This window comes from Rhinoraja longicauda, chromosome 16 (genome assembly GCF_053455715.1).
Source record: "Rhinoraja longicauda isolate Sanriku21f chromosome 16, sRhiLon1.1, whole genome shotgun sequence".
NCBI classification, from domain to species: Eukaryota; Metazoa; Chordata; class Chondrichthyes; order Rajiformes; family Arhynchobatidae; genus Rhinoraja; species Rhinoraja longicauda.
The window spans coordinates 25,749,552-25,775,640 of record NC_135968.1 but is presented as its reverse complement, the minus strand read 5'-3'; the positions used below and the strand labels follow the sequence as shown (position 1 = coordinate 25,775,640).

General features: G+C 41.7%; 1 protein-coding gene across 1 annotated transcript; it reads left to right on the top strand.

The window, feature by feature from the left end:
- Positions 1–973: 973 nt before the first annotated feature.
- Positions 974–25,400, top strand: LOC144600938 (pancreatic lipase-related protein 2-like). The gene is made up of 12 exons (XM_078412833.1): positions 974–1,022; positions 3,625–3,779; positions 13,377–13,502; positions 15,398–15,532; positions 15,625–15,733; positions 16,856–16,975; positions 17,064–17,183; positions 17,328–17,446; positions 20,289–20,418; positions 20,514–20,625; positions 23,770–23,937; positions 25,328–25,400. Exons 1-12 carry the CDS (start codon positions 974–976, stop codon positions 25,398–25,400), a joined length of 1,416 nt encoding a protein of 471 aa, XP_078268959.1.
- Positions 25,401–26,089: the final 689 nt, after the last annotated feature.

The window sequence follows — 26,089 nt, the reverse complement described above, 5'->3', positions numbered from 1 at the left end:
AAGCGTCTTTCTGTTGATAATCTTCCAGAAGATATGAAAACTGTCACATTCTGATGAACCAAGCACAATAATCAAGTTGGCTCTCAGTGCAGTACCGAGATAGTGCTTCATTAGCAGAGGTGCTGTCCTTTGGATGAGACATTAAATTGCTGTTTCACTCCATCTGTTTCAGGTGGTTGCCAACGATCACATGGCTATACTTCACCAAAGTGTAGGATGTTATCACTGGCCAGTGTTTATCCCTTAATCAATATATTTTGTGGGTTATCTGGTAATTGCTATTCGTGGAAGATTATCTTGTTGCTCCTATTAGTGGGAGTGAACCTTGTGAAGATTCTCTGCCATGTGTCTGACATTACAACTGTGATTATACTTCAAAGAGATCATATCACAGGCTGTAAAGCACGATGGAACCTTATCAAAGAAACAGTGAATGCCCAAGAAATGCAAGTTTTTCTCTTTATATGGAGTGGTGTTTTATCATCAGATCTAACTTTTATGAAAACAGATGTCATAAATTAATAATGCTTGCACATTGGAGGTAAAAATATTTACTATTTTTGCAGCGTGATAATTTGTATTGCAGGTTTGAGCAATAACGGGCAGCTTGCACCCATATAAATCACTTTATTATTTCAGCAATAAGCAATTTGAAAATAAAACATGAAATATTTCCAAATTCAAAATGTTAATTTGTGAGATCATCCACATATTGCACTCATAAAGTTGTTTTCATTGGTTGAAATTTCTCCAGGAATTAATTTGTCATCTGTCTGTTTCCCATGAATAAAAATAGCTACAAAGCAAACAAGAACTTGGTGTATATATATGTGTAAGTATGTTGTTAGGAGTCTCCAATTGGTTGCTGTTGTCAAGCTGAGCCATCTGCTAATGTAAGTAAAGTAGGATTTTTAAATATGTTACTTTTCAGTCAAGATAATGTTGTAACGTCTTCTTGCAAATTTCTTTGCAGATGTTGTGGCTTGTAATCGTCGCAGTTACTTTGGGCAATGTGGTGAAAGGTAAGAACAGAACAATAGAGATTAGAACAGTGTTCCCAGTAAAGGTCCCGGTCCAAAACGTTGCCTGTCCATTTTCCTCCACACAGATACTTGATCGGTTGAGTTCCTTCATCGATGTGCTTTTTTTGATCAAGTTTGCAGCATGTGTCTCCCAATAAAGGTGTTGCTCGTCTTACTGTTATAAAGTTAGTGTCAAGCAAACAATACCTTCTGTCTAATATTTCTCCTCTGAAAATGGCATGATTCCTTAATGATTCTCTCTGCTGTTTGACTCTCCAAATTAATCTGGGCATTTCCGTTTAACAAATTAGTTTTTGACATATTTGTCACATGTTGCAATACTCGGCAAATGAGCAGAGGAATTAACTGCAAAGAAGTTGTGTAGATATAATATACAACAAAGCAATTTCTGCCCAGTTGTAATCATGTTACAAGGCATAGCATTATTTGTGCAGATTATTTTTTTAAGGTCCCAACACTCCTTTCCCCAAGTAACCTTCTAATCAAAACAATGTTAAAAGGAGTTCAATAATTTTGATGTGGGGTAAAGGTGAAAATCAGAAACTGGATCTGGCCAGATGGTCAACAATACATCAGGCACTTGCTCAAATCTCAGCAGTTAGAACCATCAATGGCATAAATATATGTTGAAGACTCACAGTTTACTGATCAGTGTTTGACCAAGAAAGAATAGAACCTGGATTGATAATAGCACAATTCCTATGGCCAAAATACGGTTGCGATGCAGATACTAAGGCAATTTGAGACAAAAAGAGCACCTATTCCGTGCATGCAAAGTTCCTGCCAGCAGAAAAGAAATGAATAATGATGTAATCTTTAGTTTTACTTTTAATTCAGTTTATTATCACGTGTACCAAGGTACGGTGAAAAGCTTTTGTGTGCTGACCAGTCAGTGGAAAGACAATACATGATTATAATAGAGCTATCTACAGTGTACAGATACAAGCTAAAGGGAATAATGTTTATTGCCAGATAAAGTCCGATTAAAGATAATCCAAGGGTCTCCAGTGAGGTAGAGAGTAGCTCAGGACTGCTATCACATTGTTGGTGGGATGGATCAGTTGCCTGATAACTGCTGGGAAGAAAATGTCTCTGAATCTGGAGGTGTACGTTTTCACACTTCTATACCTCTTGCCTGATGGGAGAGGGGAGACGAGGGAGTGGCCAGAGTGAGACGTCCTAGCTTATGCTGGTGGCCTTGCCGAAGCAGCATGAGCTGTAAAAGGAAACAAAGGTTTGTGTGATAGTCTAGGCTGAGTCATAGGGTGACTGCGCAATACATTTGGTATAAATTGATGGATAAATATCAGCCAGACTATCCCTAGTGTTATACAACTATTCCCTTAACCTATTATGTATGTCTTAGCCTATGATCATCATGTGCAGGGCCGTTTTTACAGCATTATGGGCCCCCGGGCAAAGCAGTGTACTGGGGCCCCTACCGTTACTCTCCCCCACCCCCCTTTCCCTACCAGCCCCCCCTGTCGTGCCGGCGAAAAGCACTTAGCGATGGACTTAGGGTGCTACATTGTTGCGAAAAGCACTTACAGATCGCTGTGAGAAGCACTTAGGGACCGAAAATGTTGCGAAAAAAGCACTTATTGAACCTACATTTTTAAAGTAGTATTTATTTATTGCAAGTCACTTAACATACACAGATCAGCATGGGGCCCCTATGCTCGTGGGGCCCCGGGCAAGTGCCCATCAGGCCCATGCGTTAAGACGGCCCTGATCATGTGGTTAAATTTTTAAATCATTAACTCTATGCAAAAGCAAAATTGCTACCTCTGAGACTGGCAGACGGAAAGGGGAAAAAATAGTTCATTGAAAACCATTCATCAAAACATTACTTTTGATTTTTTTTAATTTTGATTTGCAGGTAACATTATCAAAATTGTTGAAGTTGTAGACAAAGAGGAAGGTCTGTCAAAGTTTACTGCAAGATATCAATCAGGAACAGAAATGGCTGGAGAAATGGCAGATGGAGTTTAATCTGAGCAAGTGTGGGATGTTGCACTTTGGGAGGTAGATTGCAAGGTGAAAATATAAGACAAGGTCCTTAACAGTATTGTGTAGGGAGGAACTGCAGATGCTGGTTTAAACCAAAGATAGACACAAAATGCTGGGGTAACTCAGCGGGACAGTATTGACGTACAGAGGGATCTTGGAGTCCATGTCCATAGTTCCCTATTCAATGTGTAGAAAGGAACTGCAGATACTGGTATATAACAAAGAAAGACACAAAGTGAAAGAGTAACTCAGCAGGTCAGACAGCATGTCTGGAGAAAGAGGATGGATAATGTTTTGGTTCGAGACCCTTCTTCAGAGTCCGAAGAAGGGTCCCGACCTGAAATGTCACCCATCCTTTTACTCCGGAGATGCTACTTTACCCGTTGAGTTACTTCAGCACTTTGTGTCTCCCTATTCAATGTTCTTTTTTGATAGATTTTCTTCATTGATTCAATTCACTTCTAACTAACACTGGCTGACCTAAATGAGTGGAGAATAAAAGTTTCCTTTTATATATATTTTCTATATTCTAGTTTGCGAAATTTGCTTATAAAGTAACTTCTCTTTACAGCGGACGAAATCTGCTACAACAGAATAGGCTGCTTTACTGACGATGTCCCATGGGGTGGAACAATACAAAGACCAATTAAAAGACTACCTTGGTCTCCAGAGCGCATTAACATACATTTTTTGCTTTGGACAAGAAGGAATACAGCAGCTTTTCAGGTACTGTTCATGTTTTCTTTCATAACTTAAAATGAGGTTATGTTACCATGGTAAAAATGATTTTTGTTAAAAAATCAACATTATATAAATAGGAATGCAATAACAACTTGACATATTGGGAAAAAAACCCCAGAAAATCCAAGAGATCCACTAGCATCTAAAAGGTTATAAAATGTTAGTTATGCCCCATATCTGAATTGGAAGATTTGATAATAAATTGAATATTATTTGAGTTGGAAGGAGTAGGAAGTGAATGCTGGTATAATGGGAGGAAAGAAAATGGAGAAGGTGAATGAGGAAGAGAAAAGAATTAAAGACTATATTGTCTATTTTTCCCTTGAACGATGGGCAATAAGAGATGACCTTACGGAGGTTTGAAAGTCAGGATGGGCATTGATGGATACAGCCTTTCTCCCAGGGTAGTGGAGTCTAAAACTAACTGGGTTGGGTTTAAGAAGAGAAAGATTTAAAGTGGATCTGAGAACAAAACTTTCACAAGGAGGGTGATGGGTCAGCTGTGGGAGGAGGTGGTAGAGGCAGCTACAATCACAATGTTTCAAAAATATTCGGACAGGTACATGGATAGGGAAGGTTTGAAGTAATAGAGACCAAATGTAGGGATAAATGGGACAAACTCACATATTTACCTTGGTCATCGGGGACACGTTTGGCTGAAGGGCCTTTTTTCATGCTGTATAACTCTCTGAACCTGTAGATATATAACCTTGTTAAGTTTTAAAGATCATTAGAGAAATATTGCAGAGGTATAAAAAGATGTTGTAGGGGCCATTTTGCAGTTATTAGTTATTTTTGCTTATTAATATCATTACCTTGTATCCTGCTGTAGTTTGGACACTATAGAGTTAATGCAATGGTTGTGTAGGGGCTGGGCTAGAGTGCGGGCAGTTGGGTACGTGCTGGCAAAGAGAGTGTGTGTGTACCAAGGAGATGCTGACAGAGGGTCAGCCAGAGACTCCGCCAAAAGATATATTAGCCAAGACGTAATCGCCTGTTTTATTAACAAGAAGATTAATACATTGATTGTGGTAAGATACAGAATTTTACCTAGCAAATTAATAACCAGTCGATGACAAGAGATATGCCAATATGTTTATTGCACCTTCAAATAAAGAAGACTAACTATTAAACGTCAAGGAGGATCTCTGTTATTATTTGTTCGAGTCATTACGCTTATCGCTGACCCGATCTATGCAAGTGGCAGCTTGGGAGCTAATTGATATAGACGAGAAGCTGGCCGCTCCAGATGTAGTATGTAAATGTCATGTAAAAATAGGTGTGGGATGAAAGATTTACAGAAAGAGGGACGAGTAACTATGGGAACTAGAAAAAGAGAGAACAAGGGAAGGGCATGCAACATAAATGTAGGTGAATGCACACCAAGCTTTTCCAATTAGGGACAGAAAAAAACAAGGGTACCCCCATAAGCTCGGTGTGTATTGGTGGAGCAGAACACATACAGGTGCAGTGTGTCAGTGTGAATCCCCGGTCTGAGATCTCCGGGTATTCAAAATGATGCCAGGCACCGAGTATAAATAAGCCCAGAAGTGGAGAAATAACTGGGGCAAAGAACCGTCAATCATAAAAAATAAAATAAAAGGAAGATATTAATCTGTGAGGAGGTAAAGAAAAGGCATTAGGCAGTAGAAAGAAGGAAAATTAAGCAAAACGATAGGGACAAAGGTACATTATCAATGCAACCGAGGAAGAAAATTGTCAAGCACTTGAAAAAATACTGAAGAAAAAAAGGACAAAACTTAAAAGGAAATTGAGAAGCCATACAAAGAATCATAAAGGATGGTAGATATGAGAAAATAAATATAATCTAAAGGAGAAGAAAACTAATCTATGTTTCAAGATTGGTGCACAATCTTTCAGTAGGGAAGGTCAAATGGACAATCCAATCATTTCTGGTCATTTCACACAGCACTCCGGAAATTAGACAGAGTACGTTTAGGCTCTTTTTTGCTGTTGAACGGCTGATACAATTAAAGTGTCAGCACCCCTGAGAGGCACCAATCCCCATGCTTTGTTTTTTGGAGTATTGACAACTTCTTTCCTGCTTGCAAATGTTCCTTTATAATAACTCCCAACATTTCCATCCTTAATTCTATCTTACCACTCCATCTGGCCTATGAGCTAACAATAGAAGCATCATTTCTGACGATGCAAACCCATAGAGTCATGGCAGGACCTATTGTGAGGCTGTCACGCCAAGGGTCCAGGTCGAGCGAAGGTGGGAGACTGTTTCAGGGGGGAGTGGACGAGGACTACAGGAGACCCCAGTGGCTGTGCCTATTGCAAATAGGTATACCCTCTTGGGAACTGTCGGGGCAAAAGACGTTTCCAGTCCGAGTGGCGGACCTGTTGGCAAGGATACTCGACAGGGGAGACCGAAGTCAGGAAGAGCCGTAGTGGTCGGTGACTCCATAGTCCGAGGGACGGACAGAAGATTCTGTGGCAGCAGGAGGGACTTGAGGATGGTCTGTTGCCTCCCTGGTGCCAGGGTTCAACACATCACGGACCGGCTTCAGAAAATCCTAGTGAGGGAAGGCGATCAACCTGAAGCCGTTGTGCATGTGGGCACGAATGACGTCGGGCGGAAGAGGAAGGAGGTGCTACAGCGGGAGTTTAGAGAGTTGGGAAAAACACTGAGAAGTAGGACGTTGAAGGTGGTTATCTCTGGACTGCTACCGGTACCTCGTGCTGGTGAGGCCAGGAACAGAGCGATAGAGGGTATGAATTTATGGCTGAGGGGCTGGTGCAGAGAGCAGGGATTTAGATTTCTGGACCACTGGGATCTCTTCTGGGCTAGGGGTGACTTGTACAAAAGGGACAGGTTACATCTTAACAGCAGGGGGACAAACATTCTGGCAGGCAGGTTTGCTAGTGCGACACCTGTGGCTTTAAACTAAGTAGTGGGGGGGAGAGGTTAACAAATTGTGAATATGAAGATGAGGTAAAAAAAGGGAATACAGGAGATATTGCAAAAGACTCTCGGAAGAATGGGAACAGAAGTTCTAGAGGGGAAAAGAAATTAAGGGCAGGGCCAATTGTGACCGATGTGAGAGGGGAGGTAAATACAGAAGTTAAAGTGTTGTACTTAAATGCGCGTAGTATAAAAAATAAAGTGGATGAGCTTGAGGCTCAGTTAGTCATGGGCAAGTATGATGTTGTAGGGATCACTGAGACATGGCTACAAGAGGACCAGGGCTGGGAACTGAATATTCAGGGGTACACAACGTATAGAAAAGACAGACAGGTGGGCAGAGGGGGTGGGGTTGCTCTGATGGTAAGGAATAATATTCATTCCCTTGCAAGGGGTGACATAGAATCAGGAGATGTTGAATCAGTATGGATAGAAATGAGAAATTGTAAGGGTAAAAAGACCCTAATGGGAGTTATCTATAGGCCCCCAAACAGTAGCCTCGACATAGGGTGCAAGTTGAATCAGGAGATAAAATTGGCGTGTCAAAAATGTAATGCTACGGTGGTTATGGGAGATTTCAACATGCAGGTAGACTGGGAAAATCAGGTTGGAAATGGACCCCAGGAAAGAGAGTTTGTAGAGTGCCTTCGAGATGGATTCTTAGAACAGCTTGTACTGGAGCCTACCAGGGAGAAGGCAATTCTGGATTTAGTGTTGTGTAATGATCCTGATCTGATAAGGGGACTAGAGGTAAAAGAGCCATTAGGAGGCAGTGATCACAACATGATAAGTTTTACTCTGCAAATGGAAAGGCAGAAGGGAAAATTGGAAGTGTCAGTATTACAGTATAGCAAAGGGGATTACAGAGGCATGAGGCAGGAGCTGGCCAAAATTGACTGGAAGGAGGCCCTAGCAGGGAAGACGGTAGAACAGCAATGGCAGGTATTCCTGGGAATAATGCAGAGGTTGCAGGATCAATTTATTCCAAAGAGGTGGAAAGACTCTAAGGGGAGTAAGAGACACCTGTGGCTGACAAGGGAAGTCAGGGACAGCATAAAAATTAAGGAGAGGAAATATAACATAGCAAAGAAGAGTGGGAAGACAGAGGATTGGGACTCTTTTAAAGAGCAACAAAAGTTAACTAAAAAGGCAATACGGGGAGAAAAGATGAGGTACGAGGGTAAACTAGCCAATAATATAAAGGAGGATAGCAAAAGTTTTTTTAGGTACGTGAAGAGGAAAAAAATAGTCAAGGCAAATGTGGGTCCCTTGAAGACAGAAGCAGGGGAATTTATTATGGGGAACAAAGAAATGGCAGACGAGTTAAACCGTTACTTTGGATCTGTCTTCACTGAGGAAGATACACACAATCTCCCAAATGTTCTAGGGGCCGGAGAACCTAGGGTGATGGAGGAACTGAAGGAAATCCACATTAGGCAGGAAATGGTTTTGGGTAGACTGATGGGACTGAAGGCTGATAAATCCCCAGGGCCTGATGGTCTGCATCCCAGGGTACTTAAGGAGGTGGCTCTAGAAATAGTGGAAGCATTGGAGATCATTTTTCAATGTTCTATAGATTCAGGATCAGTTCCTGTGGATTGGAGGATAGCAAATGTTATCCCACTTTTTAAGAAAGGAGGGAGAGAGAAAACGGGTAATTATAGACCAGTTAGTCTGACATCAGTGGTGGGGAAGATGCTGGAGTCAATTATAAAAGACGAAATTGCTGAGCATTTGGATAGCAGTAACAGGATCATTCCGAGTCAGCATGGATTTACAAAGGGGAAATCATGCTTGACAAATCTACTGGAATTTTTTGAGGATGTAACTAGGAAAATTGACAGGGGAGAGTCAGTGGATGTGGTGTACCTCGACTTTCAGAAAGCCTTCAACAAGGTCCCACATAGGAGATTAGTGGGCAAAATTAGGGCACATGGTATTGGGGGTAGGGTACTGACATGGATAGAAAATTGGTTGACAGACAGAAAGCAAAGAGTGGGGATAAATGGGTCCCTTTCGGAATGGCAGGCAGTGACCAGTGGGGTACCGCAAGGTTCGGTGCTGGGACCCCAGCTATTTACGATATACATTAATGACTTAGATGAAGGGATTAAAAGTACCATTAACAAATTTGCAGATGATACTAAGCTGGGGGGTAGTGTGAATTGTGAGGAAGATGCAATAAGGCTGCAGGGTGACTTGGACAGGTTGTGTGAGTGGGCGGATACATGGCAGATGCAGTTTAATGTAGATAAGTGTGAGGTTATTCACTTTGGAAGTAAGAATAGAAAGGCAGATTATTATCTGAATGGTGTCAAGTTAGGAAGAGGGGATGTTCAACGAGATCTGGGTGTCCTAGTGCATCAGTCACTGAAAGGAAGCATGTAGGTACAGCAGGCAAAGAAAGCCAATGGAATGTTGGCCTTCATAACAAGAGGAGTTGAGTATAGGAGCAAAGAGGTCCTTCTACAGTTGTACCGGGCCCTGGTGAGACCGCACCTGGAGTACTGTGTGCAGTTTTGGTCTCCAAATTTGAGGAAGGATATTCTTGCTATGGAGGGCGTGCAGCGTAGGTTCACTAGGTTAATTCCCGGAATGGCGGGACTGTCGTATGTTGAAAGGCTGGAGCGATTGGGCTTGTATACACTGGAATTTAGAAGGATGAGGGGGGATCTTATTGAAACATATAAGATAATTAGGGGATTGGACACATTAGAGGCAGGAAACATGTTCCCAATGTTGGGGGAGTCCAGAACAAGGGGCCACAGTTTAAGAATAAGGGGTAGGCCATTTAGAACGGAGATGAGGAAGAACTTTTTCAGTCAGAGAGTGGTGAAGGTGTGGAATTCTCTGCCTCAGAAGGCAGTGGAGGCCAGTTCGTTGGATGCTTTCAAGAGAGAGCTGGATAGAGCTCTTAAGGATAGTGGAGTGAGGGGGTATGGGGAGAAGGCAGGAACGGGGTACTGATTGAGAGTGATCAGCCATGATCGCATTGAATGGCGGTGCTGGCTCGAAGGGCTGAATGGCCTACTCCTGCACCTATTGTCTATTGTCTATTGTTCCATACAACCATCGCTCTTTGTGGGGGGAAAAAACTCCTCGGGGTCTATTAAATCTTTCTCTCCCTCACCTTAAACCTATGTCCTCTTTTTCTTGATTCCCCTACTCTGGGCAAAAGACTGTGCATTTAGCTGATTTATTCCTCTCATGATCTTGCACACCACCATAAAATCACCCCTCATCACCTTGCGCTCCAAGGATTAACGTTCTAGCCTGCTCAGCCTTTGAGTCCTGGCAACATTCTTGTAAATCTTCCCTGAACCTTTTTTCCAGCTTGACATCATCTTTCTTATGACATGGTGACCAAAACTGAACACAATACCTCAATATATTGTACCCACTGTGTAGCCACTTTCAAGGAACTATGCACCTGCACTCCTAGATCCCTCTGCTCTACAACACTCCCCAGAGCCCTACCAATAATTGTGCAGGTACTCTCCTTGTTAGACTGCCCAAAATGCAACACCTCACACTTCTCTGGATTAATTTCCATCAAGTCAAGTCAAGTTTATTTGTCACATACACATACACGATGTGCAGTGAAATGAAAGTGGCAATGCCTGCGGATTGTGCACAAAAAATAATTACAGTTACAGCATATAAATAAAGTTAATAAAGTTAATAAAGAGAACACAAAATTTAGTCCCTGGAGTTATAAAAGTTAACAGTCCTGATGGCCTGTGGGAAGAAACTCCGTCTCATCCTGTCTGTTTTCACAGCGTGACAGCGGAGGCGTTTGCCTGACCATAGCAGCTGGAACAGTCCGTTGCTGGGGTGGCAGGGGTCCCTCATAATCTTGCTTGCTCTCGATCTACACCTCCTGATGTATAAGTCCTGCAGGGGGACGAGTGTAGTTCCCATGGTGCGTTCTGCCGAACGCACTACTCTCTGCAGGGCTATCCTGTCCTGGGCAGAGCTGTTCCCAAACCAGACTGTAATGTTGCTGGACAGGTTGCTCTCCACAGCCCCAGAGTAGAAGCAATGAAGGATCCTCAGAGACACTCTGAATTTCCTCAGCTGTCTAAGGTGGTAAAGGCGCTGCTTTGCCTTACCCACCAGTACGGCTATGTGCGTTGCCCATGTCAGATCCTCTGTGATGTGGACTCCCAAGTATTTAAAACTGCTCACCCTATCCACAGTAGACCCATTTATCTCCAGTGGCGTGTACGTCCTTGGATGTTGAGCCCTTCTAAAGTCCACAATCAGCTCCTTAGTTTCTCATTCCTCAGCCCACCTGCCCAACCGATTAAGATCCTGCTGCAATTTTTGACAACCATTTTCACTATCTACAATACCATCCACTTTAGTGTCCTGCAAACCTCAAGGTATTGAGGTTACTCCACCTCCTTAAAACCTAGAGTGGGGTAAACCTGCAAAATCTGAGTCGCTGTAAGGTTGACATCAGCCAAATGTAATGTCTGGATCTAAATTGGATGGGCAGAGAAAATCTGAACTGGTTTTGACAAAGAAATTGAATTGTCATTCAGAAATAATTTATATTTATGCAAGTAATCCTGATCTTTAATTTAAAATGACAGTGACATTTTACACAGAGCATCAAGCAACAGTAGTTAGTCATAACCTCCATTATGTAACTGCTTCCACCCCCAAATTGTCATTACAGCTACCATTTCAATTAAAATCATTCTCACATGGAGCAGTTTCATCTACTCATAGAAAGTTTTATTTCATTTTTACTTTACAGCTTTTAAAGATGTAGTGACATAAACAAATCTAAAATGTGAATGATAGCAGACAGTGTGATCATGCATCATTGAAACACCATTAAGAATTTAAGAGTTGTAAAAAGAATTTTCTTGAAGGTGACATTGTTGCTTTGGAAATTTAATTTAGTTTAGAGATACAGCATGGAAACAGGCCCTTTGACCAATTTGGTCTGTGCAATCACCCATACACTAGTTCTATCCTTCAGTGACTAGTGGGGTGCCACAAGGCTCAGTGCTGGAACTCCAGTTACTTACAATATATATTAACAATTTAGACAAAGGAATTAAATGTAACATCTCCAAGTTTGCGGATGACACAAAGATTGATGGCAGGGTGAGCTGTGAAGAGGATGGTATGAGGCTGCAGGGTGACTTGGATAGGTTGGGTGAGTGGGCAGATGCATGGCAGATGCAGTATAATGTGGATAAATGAGGTTATCCACTTTGGTGGCAAGAACAAAAAGGCAGATTAGTATCTGAATGGTGTTGGATTTGGAAAAAGGGAGGTGCAACGAAACTTGGGTGTCCTTGCACATCAGTCATTGAAAGTAAGCATGCAGGTACAGCACGTAGTGAAGAAAGCAAATGGCATGTTGGCCTTCATAGCGAGAGGATTTGAGTATAGGAGCAAGGAGGTCTTACTGCAGTTGAACAGGGCCCCGGTGAGACCACACCTGGAGTATTGTGTGCAGTTTTGGTCTCCTAATTGGAGAAAGGACATTCGTGCTATTGAGGGAGTGCAGCGTAGGTTTGCCAGGTTAATTCCCGAGATTGCGGGATTGACATATCATGAAAAGATTGATCGACTGGGCTTATATTCACTGGAATTCGGAAGGATGAGAGGGAATCTGATAGAAAAATGTAAAATTCTTAAGGGATTGGACAGGCTGGATGCAGGAAAAGTGTTCCCGAGTCCAGAACCAGGGCTCACAGTGTAAGAATAAGGGATAGGCCATCTAGGACTGAGATAAGGAAAAACCTTTTCACCCAGAGAGTTGTGAATCTGTGGAATTCTCTGCCACAGAAGGCAGTGGAGGCCAATTCACTGGATGTTTTCAAGAGAGAGTTAGATATTGCTCTGAGGGCTAACGGAATCAAGGGATATGGGGAAAAAGCAGGAACAGGGTACTGATTTTGGATGATAGACACAAAAAGCTGGAGTAACTCAGCGGGACTGGCAGCATCTCTGGAGAGAAGGACTGGGTGACGTTTTGGGTTGAGACCCTTCTTCAGATGATCAGCCATGATCATATTGAATGGTGGTGTTGGCTCGAAGAGCCGAATGGCCTACTCCTGCACCTATTTTCTATGTTTCTATGTTGCACACCAGGGACAATTTACAGAAGCTAATTAACCTACAAACCTGCACGTCTTTGGGATGTGGGAGGATACTGGAGCACCTAGAGAAAATCCAAACTGTCACAGGGAGAATGTACAAACTACGTGCAGACAGCATTCATAGTTAGGATTGAACCCGAGTCTCTGGCGTTGTGAGACTGCAACTGTACCGCAGTGCCACTGTGACACCTATGTTATATGTAATGTTAGGAAGGAACTACAGATGCTGGTTTATACCGAAGATAGACACAAAATGCTGGAGTAATTCAGCGGGCCAGGCAGCCTCTCTGGAGAAAAGGAATAGGTGACGTTTTGGGTCAGAACTCTTCTTCAGACTCTTTTCAGACTGTCTGAAGAATGCCTGAAACGTCACCTAATCCTTTTCACCAAAGATGCTACTTGACCCGTTGAGGTACTCCAGCATTTTGTATCTATCTTTGCATGTAATGTCATTAACAGTGTATAACCAGATAATGGTGATGTTATATAAAAGTACAATTCCATTGTTGTTTGCTTTCTCTGCAGGAAATTACTGGAGTTAATCCTGCAACAATTGAAAGTTCTAATTTTGACCAAACCAAAAAAACACGGTTTGTTGTTCATGGTTATATCGACAAAGGAGAGGAATCGTGGCTGAGTGACATGTGCAAGGTACAAAATCAAAATGAATCCAATACAACATGCAGGATGAATTTATGTCTATATAATGTTTGAAGTTAATGTCAAAATGAATTTGAATCATCTTCTTGTTAATGTGTTTTTTTTCATTTTTTGAGGATGTAGTCAATGGTGGCAAGGCGAGCATTTAATGCCCATCACTGATTGTCCTTCAGAAAGTGGCAGTGAGGCTCCTTCCTGAACTGCTGCAGTCCGTTAGATGAAGGTATTTTTACAGTGCCAATGGGTAGGGAGTTCCATGGTTGAGGCCCAAAGGCAGTGATACCTTTTCAAGTCGGGATAGTTTGTGAAAAAGACTGGTGGTGTTTCCCTCCCTGCTTTTCATTCACTCTTCAGTGGGAGGGACCATGGGGTTAATCGGAGGCTTCGGCCGTGGGCCCTGCAGACCGCAACATCGGGAGTTCGCAGGTCCCTGGCTGGCGACCGGTTTTTGGGAGCTCCAGCCGTAGCAGCTTCGACCGCCCCGAAGCGCGAGGTACGATCGACCCGCTCGCAGGCCCTTCATCACCCTGCGTGGGGGCTCAGGACTTTCATCGGCCTGCTCGGCTCGGCCCTGGGACTTTCCATCGCCCGGTGGGGGCTCAGGACTTTCATCGGCCTGCTCGGCTCGGCCCTGGGACTTTCCATCGCCCGGTGGGGGCTTCAAAAAGTTGGGAGCCTCGATCACCTCGTGGCACCACGGGAGAAGAATGAGGAGGAGATAAGACTTTGCCTTCCATCACAGTGAGGGTATGCCTAGAGCAATCACTGTGATGGCTGTTTGTGTAAAAATTGTATCTGTGTGTCCTGTGCTTTTTGTTGTCTACTGCCGGACCCTGACGTGAGAGGACGCTGGCGTTGTTTATTCGCCGCTTTTCCGTCAGGATAGTTTGTCTGTTTGTTTTTATGTTAATTGTTTTTGTAAAGCGCTTTGAGCACCCGATAAGGCGCTATATAAAATAAATGAATTATTATTATTATTATTAATAGGTGTGGCTGGGTAAGCCGGACAATTAACTGCAGTGTATCTTGTATATGGCAAAATTTATATATTGTATATTTTGTACCCGCTTGTTCTCCTCCCAGTCAACTCATCAAAATCGTAAACATTTTCCAGAGTGTATCCTTGAAAGACCCCTTGGTTTTCTGACCCCTATTATGCTCATCTCTCCAACACCCCAACCTGATTGTATCTGAAACTCATCCTGATCACCTACTCAATTTAATCTGCTATTGCTATTGCTTTGCCTCTGCAACTAGTCCTTCCAATTGCAACTAGTCAATTGATTCCATGTAGTGTCATTATCCTTTAACCTACCAGTGATATTTCCTCTCCTCTTTCTTCCCAGTCCCATTCAGTCTTGCTGCCCTCACACTGCTCTCACTTGCCTCTACACTTACAGCTTCTCAACACATTCTCCATGATATCCCCTTTCCACAATTACAGGAGATCAAAATCTTGGGCCTTGTGCACAATAGAATAGCTGAATTTGGAAGTGCCATACAAAACTGGAACAAAGCCCCATTGCTCAGATCATCTTAATGTGTGATTTTAGGTCAGGTTGCATTTATTATTATTATTATTATTATTATTTATAGGGCGGCACAGTGGTAGAGCTGCTGCCTTACAGTGTCAGTGCCCAGGTTCGATCCTGACTGTATGGAGTTTGTACGTTCACCCTGTGACCACGTGGGTTTTCTCCGGGTGCTCCGGATCTCCCTCCCACACTCCAAATACGTACAAGTTTGTAGGTTAATCCGCTTTTGTAAATTGTCCCTAGTGTGTAGGATGGTGCTAGTGTACGGGGTAATCACTGGTCGGCGTGGACTTGGTGTGCCAATGGGTCTGTTTCCACACTATGTCTAAAGTCTATTGATCTATTTTTAAGGAAATGTTTCAAGTGGAAGATGTGAATTGCATTTGTGTTGACTGGGTACGTGGCTCACGGACTTTATACGATCAAGCAGTAAACAACGTCCGGGTTGTTGGTGCAGAAATTGCCTACCTAATTGAGGTGTTGGAGGTAATGTTAGACTTACTGAAGGGTTGCAATAAATTTAATTCCAAAAGGAATAGAATTGTTGTATTAAAGTCTATACGTTCGTGTGCGAACAGAAACATTTTAACTATGATCGTTCCGAGACTCACATCATTGGCCATAGCCTTGGCAGCCATATTGCCGGAGAAGCGGGGAAGCGAATCCCAGGGATTGGAAGAATCACAGGTAAACACTCCAGCAATAACATCTTATTAAAATAATGTAAAATGAAATCAGTAGTTATTCTCCTATATTTTAAATACTTGTTTTCTACCCCGAAGCTGGAATAGTCCCCTAAGGAATTCCTTTGACAGTGACAAAACAAAGTAATGTTTTAGTGCTCGGAGTCAGTGTTCTTCAGTGCGTGCACAATAGATGAGGGCTGTCATACTCTTTTTGTCTGTCGATATATGTCTAAGAGCAGATAGCTAATTAGCCAACAGTTTGTGCAAAAGACAAAAATGTGAAACAATACTTTATCAAAGCCAAGAGAATTCATTGATACATAAGTTTAGAATTTAGGCATTCTACTGTGGAATTAGAATTTGATTTGGGTCTAGGTGAGAATCAAGGTGTTTTGCATCTGCCAGTTTCAAGGATTTTGTGTGAAATAAATTTGGAAATTGTCGAATTAGGCTCCAGTCTGCACAGTGTAAAATTGTATATAATTTGGTGCTAATTGGCATTCTGACGGAGAGATGAACACTCTGATGACAACAGCCATGGGAATGGTACTCCTGCCAGGAGCATAAACTAACGCTAGATGCAACTTGGAAATTTGTACATTCCACAGGATACAATCAAAATTCTGCTATTGCTGAATTGTGATCCCACTGAAGTCAACGGAAATGAGTTTAAGAGCAGAATAGAATGATGAGATTAATTTCTTGCTCCTGCTATCTAAATCAGAGTCCGTGATGAAAGTTGGCTGATCTGAAACGTGTGGCCTGATCTACAGAGTATTTCCAGCATTTTGTTTTTAATTTAATATTGCTCAGTACTGATAGGAAAGGTGGGCCCTGGAGAACTGTGGAGATATAAGCTACCTGGGACCAAAATAAGGATTGATATTTATCTAATAAATTTGAGCTTTATACTCAATATTTTCTGCTCAGGAATTAGTCTCCTCTTTTTAAAATTGCTTACACCTAGAAGAATATGTGCGCAATGAGCATCTGGGTATAAAATGTAAACATAAGTGTATTCTGCATGTAATATTTCTAACATAAAATAATCAAAATGCCTTTGGAAAATTACGGAGAATTGCTTGCTTTGACCAAAGTTCACTGAATTTATTTACCACCGTAGCTCTGGATCCTGCCAAGCCCTTTTTTAAGGGTACACCTATTGAAGTTAAACTGGACCGTTCTGATGCATTGTTTGTTGATGTCATCCACACCAATGGTGCTCCACTGATTCCTTATGCTGGTAAGATGTTCTGTAGACTGTCATGGAGTTATTAAACCACGATTATTTTTTTTGTTGCCTTCTAATTGTAACTTAATTGATGTGATAGGCTTTGGACTTCTTGAACCTCTTGGACATCTTGACTTCTATCCAAATGGTGGAGAATTTATGCCAGGATGTGACAAAAATATTATTTCAACAATAATTGACATTAATGGCATTTGGGAAGGTACAAGTATTTTCTTATACAGTGCATGTTTTGACCATCAAATATCATTATTCATATTGTAATCATCCTTTAGTCAGTAAGAACTGATTTACTAATGTATTTCCTTGGAAAAATTTGTACAAATGTTTGCTGGTTCTTTTAAAGGCACTCGTAACTTTGCAGCTTGTAACCATTTACGGTCATACAAATATTATACAGAGAGCATCAGAAACAAAGGTGGATTCATAGGAATTCCATGTAACAACTATGATGATTTTACAGCAGTAAGTTTTTCATTTGAATTTCTCGTAATCAATGCATGACTAGAAGTGGTACTCTATAGTTGCACACCTGCCTCACCATTTCAATTACTTGGGTTTCATCCTGACCTCTGGCAATGTCCAAGTGGAGTTTGCATGTTTTCCAGGTAATTGCCTGTTGGGACCCCATTTGCCATCCATATCTCAAAGACATGTTTCCTAGCAGCTTAAATGATTACTAAGTCATCTCAGTGGATGGAAGAGAAATGGGGAGAGTTGATGAGGATGTGAGAGGAAATTAGTTAACAGAAATGTAAGTGGGAGGATATGATTGATGGAATTGTTCTGAGAGCTGGCATGAACTTAATCAGCCAAAGGACCTCCTTTTATGTCAGAAAAATATGAATGTTGTGATCTTATGGAGTGGATATTTAATACTATAATTTTCATTTACCACCAATAACCAATGGGAAAATCCTGCCTCTAGACTTCATAATCAAATCTTAACAAACCTCAAACGACCATTGAGTCGTTTCTTTGTTTATGCTGAAATCTGTAGATGTGATGTAAGCAATATCTTTATAACAACTACTATTTATTAAAAATGAATCATGCCCCGATTTCAATAATTCACCAGTTTGAATTTACAGTGGGGAGTGTATGGAGTGAGCTGCTGGAGGAGATAGTTGAGACAGGTATTATTGCAACATTTAAGAAACATTTAGACAGGTCCATGGATAAGACGGGTTTAGAGGGATATGACCAAAAGTAGGCAATTGGGTCTAGTGTAGATGGGACACTTTGGTCAGTGCGGGCAAGTTGGGTCGAAGGGCCTGTTTCTACACTATATAACTCTATGACTCTATGATTATAAACAACGTAGGAAAATGGGAATTTGTGTAAAACTGATGTAATAATCAGATAATTTGAATTAAGTAACTGAATTAAGAAAGCTCACTGCAATTGGTGAAGTCTACTAAGATCCTTGGCACACTCAATGATATGGCTTTCTCCTTAGCAAATATTAAACCCTAAAATAATGAATTGTTCTGGGAGCCAGCTGCTGCACTCTTGGAAATACATTTGAATAGAAAGTATTTATGATTTTGCGAGACAAAACAAGCCATAATTCTTTCTCTATTCTGAAGCCTTTCCACTCACTCATGAATCACATTTTATTTATGACTTTCTAAGACTGTTGCACATTGGAAATTATACTTGGGGTCTGGCCAGTTTTTTTGTGTAGCTGCTGGTTGAGCCGGGATGGGGAGGGGAGGGGGGAGTTGCTGCAGCTCAAGTGAGGAGGAGACATGGCAGGAATCGAGATCTGCCAACATGTTTCTTCATGGGGAAAAGATCAGGAACGTAAGGGGAGGCAGGAAGACAGAAAAAATATCTTGGGATATACAAGGTTCAATGGTGCTTTTATTGTCACGTGTGTCATGTGCTAACACAGTGAAATTCTCTTTCATGCAAACAGTCCAGTAGAGCATTGCCATACCCCCAAACAGCAAGTGTACAGAAATAGACTATTGAACTTGCATGCAAGAGGTGCCATGTGTTGATGCCATTTTCGAAGCCAACTCCAGTTTTTATGAGCGGTGACCATTCGAGGCAAGTCCCAGGCTGTTGCAGGCTCCCAGCCATCTACTTCCTTGGTCGCCACATCCCTCTCCTTGCACGTCCATCTTTGTTCCCAGAGGGTGCCCCCCGCTGCAGACCACGAGGGTGCAGGAAACATTGGAGGAACCATTTCACAAGAAAGTATGGAGAAGAGGTCTTCCCCCTCGACTCCATCCAAGGACCCAAACAGTCTTTCCAGGTGAGACAGAGGTTCACCTGCACCTCCTCCAACCTCATCTATTGTATCTGCTGTTCCAGATGTCAACTCCTCTACATCGGAGAGACCAAACGCAGGCTCGGCGATCATTTCGCTCAACACCTTCGCTCAGTCCGCCTTAACCAACCTGATCTCCCGGTGACTGAGCACTTCAACTCCCCCTCCCACTCCCAGTCTGACCTTTCGGTCATGGGCCTCCTCCAGTGCCATAGTGAGGCCCACCGAAAATTGGAGGAACAGCACCTCATATTTCGCTTGGGCAGCTTACAGCCCAGCTGTATGAACATTGACTTCTCTAACTTTAGATAGTTCTTCTGTCCCTCTCTTCCCCTCCCACTTCCCAGTTCTCCCACTTCCCAGTTCTCCCACTGTCTTCCTGTCTCCACCTATATCCTTTCTTTGTCCCGCCCCCCTGACATCAGTCTGAAGAAGGGTCTCGACCCGAAATGTCACCCATTCCCTCTCTCCTAGATGCTGCCTGACCTGCTGAGTTACTCCAGCATTTTGTGATACCTCTGACATAACATTGAAGTCACTTGTGTTCAATTTCAGGAAATGAGTTTAACGCACATATGTTGGCCAAATTTCTAGCTCAATTTTGTCTCGTGGTTAACTCTTGCTTATCAGTCCTTCACCAGAGTGCAATAAGGAGCAAATGGGGACAATAAAGTCATAATATTATAGTTGAGCTTGACATTTCAGTGCAATATTAATGTGATCATGTTTTTATACCTCTAAATCTGCTTTTTGCACTTATCTGTCTTTTGCAATCTGCCTTTGAAGTACTTTCATGGCTTCTTGTAACCTACGCGCCTCTGCGATTTTGAGCTTCAATTTTTTCTTTGAATGGCACGAGAGGTCGATACTATTAGCTCACTGATCAAATTTTAATGGATTGTTGGTTTTATATTATTTTATTAATATTAGATTAAACTTCATTGTGGTTTTGAGGACTGATTATTAATGTACTACAAAGGGAGGCAGCTGCCATTGAAGAGGCCTTCACTATGTATTTTCTTTTCTAAGGGGAATTGTTTCAAGAGTCTACCAGAAGGTTGCCCATTCATGGGACACTATGCTGACACCTATCCTCGTGCAAATGATACAACAGAGCCTAATTTTTATCTGAACACTGGTGCTGCTCCAACTTTTGCACGTATGTATATCTTCCCAAATCAGATTGCTTTTAAATATATATACTCACTACCAGGAGACTGCAGTGAAACCTCTATATTTGATCTTGTACCACAGGTTGGAGATATAGGGTTTTGGTTACAATCACATGTACCAAGAAAATCAGAGGATTCTTCAATGTGGCTTTATATGGTCTCAATGGAAACACTCGACAATATCGAATTGCACAGTAAGTTTATGACTGTAGTCAGGAGGCTAATGCTGTAAATTGGTGTGGCTATATATCATTCAATAAGATAGACACAAAATGCTGTAGTAACTCATTCAATAAAACTGATGTTTTTTGTTATATCGTTTATGTAGACAATAGACAATAGACAATAGGTGCAGGAGTACGCCATTCAGCCCTTCGAGCCAGCACCGCCATTCAATGCGATCATGGCTGATCACTCTCAATCAGTACCCCGTTCCTGCCTTCTCCCCATACCCCCTCACTCCGCTATCCTTAAGAGCTCTATCCAGCTCTCTCTTGAAAGCATCCAACGAACTGGCCTCCACTGCCTCCTGAGGCAGAGAATTCCACACCTTCACCACTCTCTGACTGAAAAAGTTCTTCCTCATCTCCGTTCTAAATGGCCTACCCCTTATTCTTAAACTATGGCCCCTTGTTCTGGACTCCCCCAACATTGGGAACATGTTTCCTGCCTCTAATGTGTCCAATCCCCTAATTATCTTATATGTTTCAATAAGATCCCCCCTCATCCTTCTAAATTCCAGTGTATACAAGCCCAATCGCTCCAGCCTTTCAACATACGACAGTATGTAATTATAATATAAAAACTGTTCTTGTGTTTTAGTTCTAATTTTGTAGTTTTAAAGATACAGTGTGGAAACTGGCACCTGCGGTCCACTGAGTCCGCACCGACCAGCGATCCCTGCACACCAGCACTATCCTACACATCCTAGGGCCAATTTACAATTTCCCCAAGCCAATTAACCTACAAACCTGTACGTCTTTGGAGTGCGGGAGGATTCCGGAGCACCTGGAGAAAACCCATGCAGGTCACGGGGAAAATGTACAAACTCTACAGACAGCACCTGTAGATCGCTCACTGAATTCATAGTCCATGTCGTGTTTTACATATACCGTTCCTGCAAGAAGTTATCTTGCACATGCGTGGTAACCGCAGGAGTCATCTTGTTTGTGAGCTGTGGCTCAGACGGTAACCTTGCTTCCTCGTGCTCAATAAACTTAGCTTGAGGTTAATAACTTGTTGTTATTCTTGCAACTTCATACATGGTGTCAAAAATGCGATTGAGCCTCAAGTTCACCTCTCTGGCACGACGAGCACTTTTCTCAAATTAGCATTGTGTTCTTCTACGTTCTTTGCCTCCAATGAGTATGTCATCAACTATGATCGCACAGGGATATCCAACAAAAATCTGGTCCATGGAGCGCTGGAACACCTCACTGGCAGAGGTGAGTCCGAATGGCATCCTCAAAAACCTGTAGCGACCAAAAGAAGTGCTATAAGTGGTTAGTATCGAAGATGCGTGGTCAAGTGGAATCGGCCAAAAGGAGTTCTTGGTATCCAAGACAGAAAACACCGTTGCATTTGACATGTGAGCAGCCACTTCTTCCACCTTACGCATAGGGTGATGTGGCCTTGTTCAGGTCTTTTTGATTGATGCATTTTTTGATCACCTGTTTGTTCTTCTTGTTGGCGATAACCATGGATGACACCCAATCGGTTGGCTCAGACACCGGAGTGATGACACCCAATTCCTGCATTCTGTCCAGCTCAATGGGTCAAGTGTCATAGAAATAGGTTACAGGCAGATTTCCAAGCTCATCAGTGAAAAGATTGCTGTACTCTGTTTGAATTCGACGTGACATCTAATCATCTTCAGAGGGGCGCAACTGGTGAACATCCTTACTGAATGAGACAAGCCCCATTTGCCTGCATGCACATAGCCCTAGCAGTGGCAGAGCATCCTTCTGGACAACGTAGAATGGCAATGTGTATGGCTGTCCTTCTTGGTGGCACTGCAACTTAACTATAACGACAGGCTTGATTTTACTGCCCCCATATGCAACAAGGTTTGTGGCTTGAGTGCATGCTCTAATCTGTTCTTCATCCTGTAGTTGGTCAAATGTATCTCTCGACAGCACATTACTCTTGGCACCTGTGTCCACTTTCATTGCAACTGGAATGCCATTGACTCGCACAGTGACCAAGGCTTCATCATTCTTTTCCATCTGTGTCTCAATGAGATCAGCAGGCATTTGCAGTGTTATTCTGTCAACACAGGCTGTTTCATCAGCACTGCTGTCAGCTTCAGGTTCAGGTGCCTGTGCCTGTGGCTAAGCTGCCTTTGAACACCACTGAGGGTCTGTACCGAACATGCTTGGGTCATGTCAGCAAGCCAAATCCCAAATACCGAGACTGAATCCACTTCTTTACTATGCTGTGACTTTAAGTTTGTGTCTTAGTGTGTACATTTGCTTGGCTATAGTGTTTAGTATTAAGTATGTAGAACTTCCTACCTTGCATGCTTATTTTAGCAGTAGCTGCATTTTGTATACAGCCTGATATATTTACCACCGCATGATATTTACTTTGATATATGGAACATGAGCTAAGGAAAGGGGATCAGTCACTGAATTCATAGTCCTTACCGGATTTTACATATGCCGTTCCTGCAAGAAGTTATCTTGCACATGCACGGTACCCACGGGAGTCATCTTGCTCGTGAGCTGCGGTTCCGATGGTAACCTTGCTTTCTCGTGCTCGATAAACTTATCTTGAAGTTAACGTTGTTATTCTTCCAACTTCATACAGCACCCATAGTCAGGATCGAACCCGGGTCTCTGGTTCTGTAAGGCAGCGACTACCGCTGTGCCACTGTGCCCACTATGGTGTGGCTCTGTTGACAAGGGCATATTCACTGCACCCTCTCGAGGCTAACATTTCTTGCCATTTATTATTTTTTCAGCCCCTTAACATGCAATTAGGAATCAATAGCAAAGTGCAGAATATATGGACCAAGCTGGAGGAGACTGAGAAATTGCTTTCAACTAATGGCATTAGTGATCTAGTTGATTTTTAGCAACAGTCCAGCAGTTTACATTTTACTTTGGTTTTTGATGCATTGTTACAAATTACTAGGTTTACATGACTGGAGTTTTTTTAGTAGTTCTTCTGGCCTCCTGCTGCCAGATGAGGGAATCTGCCAAAGTCCTACCCAATAAATCTAGTGAATCCTGAAGTTTTGTTTTTGTGGCTTGTTGTCAGAAACCATGGGTTTATGGTGTGGGAAAAGTATAAATTGGCTCATTTTTGGACACTGACCAATATATTTTGCTTTGCAGAGCTCTGTTAGAGACTGGAAAAAAATTCACAACTACCATTGACGTGGAGAATGATGTGGGGGAGATTACGAAAGTCAAATTTATCTGGAATAATAAGTTACCAAATCTTTTTGGGCCAAAAATTGGAGCAGAATCTATCACAGTATTAAGAATATCTGATCAGAAAATGCAAGTACACCTTTATTCTTAAATTATTGAACAATCAAAATTGGTTCAGCCAATTTGACTAAATTGTGTGTGAGTTGTATGTCCATAATACCTCTGCTGTACGCTAGATGTAGGAAATCTGTTAAAACAAGTTGTATGATGGTGTTCCTAATTCATCATGATATAACCATTATATTGGAAGATGGAAATCCCAAAACACCCTAATATGATTAATCGTGCTAGTGAACTGCATTCCTGACATAACATGATACATTGCCCATTCACCCTACATAAAAGTCAAACTTCCATGTACTTTTCCTGAAAATAAACCAAAATCATTGCATATATTGAAGGTAATTTATTTTTGAACACTTGGATCATTTTTTAAATCTGTGTTGTGAAATCCAGTGAAATGATTGGATTGAGTGAAATGATATTCAAATATATCTACTATTTTAAGGGCCAGATTTAAGTTGTAAAGTTTAGGGTTAATGTTGAACATGTAACATCAAAGATAATCCATTCAGAAATAAGAAGCAACTTAACTCATCCCTCCTTTGAATCTCTCCATCAGAGTATTTAAGTGTTCTTGAGTTATTCCTGAGTGCTTGTTTCCTCACCACCACCCTCAATTTCAAGTTAGCCATTGATCATCCTCTGCATATGTTGACCTTTGTCATGTATTTATGTGGCTTCAAAACTTGAATACAATTTTTAATTAACCCCAGGGAAAAATCCAAGTTCTCCACTCAACATTATCAGCCAAACTTGGACCTCCAAAACCCAACCAATGATTTGTTCTTTCCTGAAAGTGTGACTACCTATAAAACCGGTTGGATCCCCACTCTCCAAAAAATGCTGCCTTCCTTCACACGCTATTTCTAGCTATTGAACAGTTGAAGTACAGGAATGTTCCGCTGACAGGTTCAGGGTGAATTTGATGCTCATTTCCTTTCGTCCAGATCTCACCACTGGTTAAAATCAGGCCCTAAACCTACATAAGGAATATGTCCTAAATCAGATCAGTAAAATATTTAAATGGGTTTTGGCAAATAAACATCTGACATTCCATCCAGGGAACCATTACAAACAAAAGAGATTCTATGTACATTTATGATCTCTATTCATTAATTTAAAGTCATTGGACACAACGTTCATGTAAGTATATGGCTTCCAAGTAAACCGCTCTACTCTCACTAGAGCAATATAATTAATTTAGTCTCCTCATAAAAAGGTACGTGTGTATTTACTGTTTCAGTCGCTGTTATGAATGATCTCACAAGAATCCTTCTAAGCATACTCATACTATTTTATAGTTCCTCTTAATCAAAGTTGATGAAATATAGAAATGCTGTTGATTTGTGTATTTAAAATGCATTTATTTATTCCAAGAAAATATTTTATGTTTCAGGTTTAAATTTTGTGGATCTGGAGGTAAAGGTGAAGATATTCTGCAAACTGTTTTGCCTTGCTCAAATTCTTAAAAGAGATATATTTTTTCACTTAATTTGACCTTTTGCAAATAAAAGTGGTCGTACAATTTGAATTGTAGTTTGCTTTGTGTTTCACTGAGTATATTGGGCCTAATTTTGTTGGCCTGCGCATCCTACCTGTGCCCGCCTACTATGGGTGTACAGGACCCATCTCACTGGCTCAAAATGCCCCAAACTCAAGGGCTATAGTCTGACTGTGGCAGGATAGACAACTCGTAGTGAGGAAGTCCGACCAAGGAAATTTTCTTGAATGTTTTGACTGCTGGCAAAGCCCTATCCCTAACCTATCAATTGTTTTAATAAACTTAAATATTTCTGACATCCAGAGCATTCAAAGGATTCAAGGATATGGTTTAAAAAGATTTAGTTGTTTACAAAAAACATTAAAAATGTAGAAATCATTACATTTGTAAATTTACTGCTTAGTAAAATCTTCCAGTGTGCTGCTGGACAATTTCATCAAGACTGGCTTCCATCACTTTCCCTGTTTTGGAGTCTGGCAGTGGGGAAAACTAACGGAAGTTTTAGTTTATTATTGTCACATGTACCAATGTACAAAGAAAAGTTTTTGATTGCATGCTATCCCGTCAAAGGAAAACTATACATGATTACAATGATACCATCCTTAGTGCACAGATAAAGGATAAAAGGGTCAAACATTTATTGCAAGATAGAGTCCG

What these genes read in the sequence shown, in the direction of transcription:
- LOC144600938 (XM_078412833.1), top strand. Translation starts at nt 974, where the DNA reads ATGTTGTGGCTTGTAATCGTCGCAGTTACTTTGGGCAATGTGGTGAAA. An exon ending in GGAATACAGCAGCTTTTCAG is followed by an intron (nt 3,780 to 13,376) that starts GTACTGTTCATG and finishes CTTTCTCTGCAG; the next exon opens with GAAATTACTGGAGTTAATCC. An exon ending in CGACAATATCGAATTGCACA is followed by an intron (nt 20,626 to 23,769) that starts GTAAGTTTATGA and finishes TTTGCTTTGCAG; the next exon opens with AGCTCTGTTAGAGACTGGAA.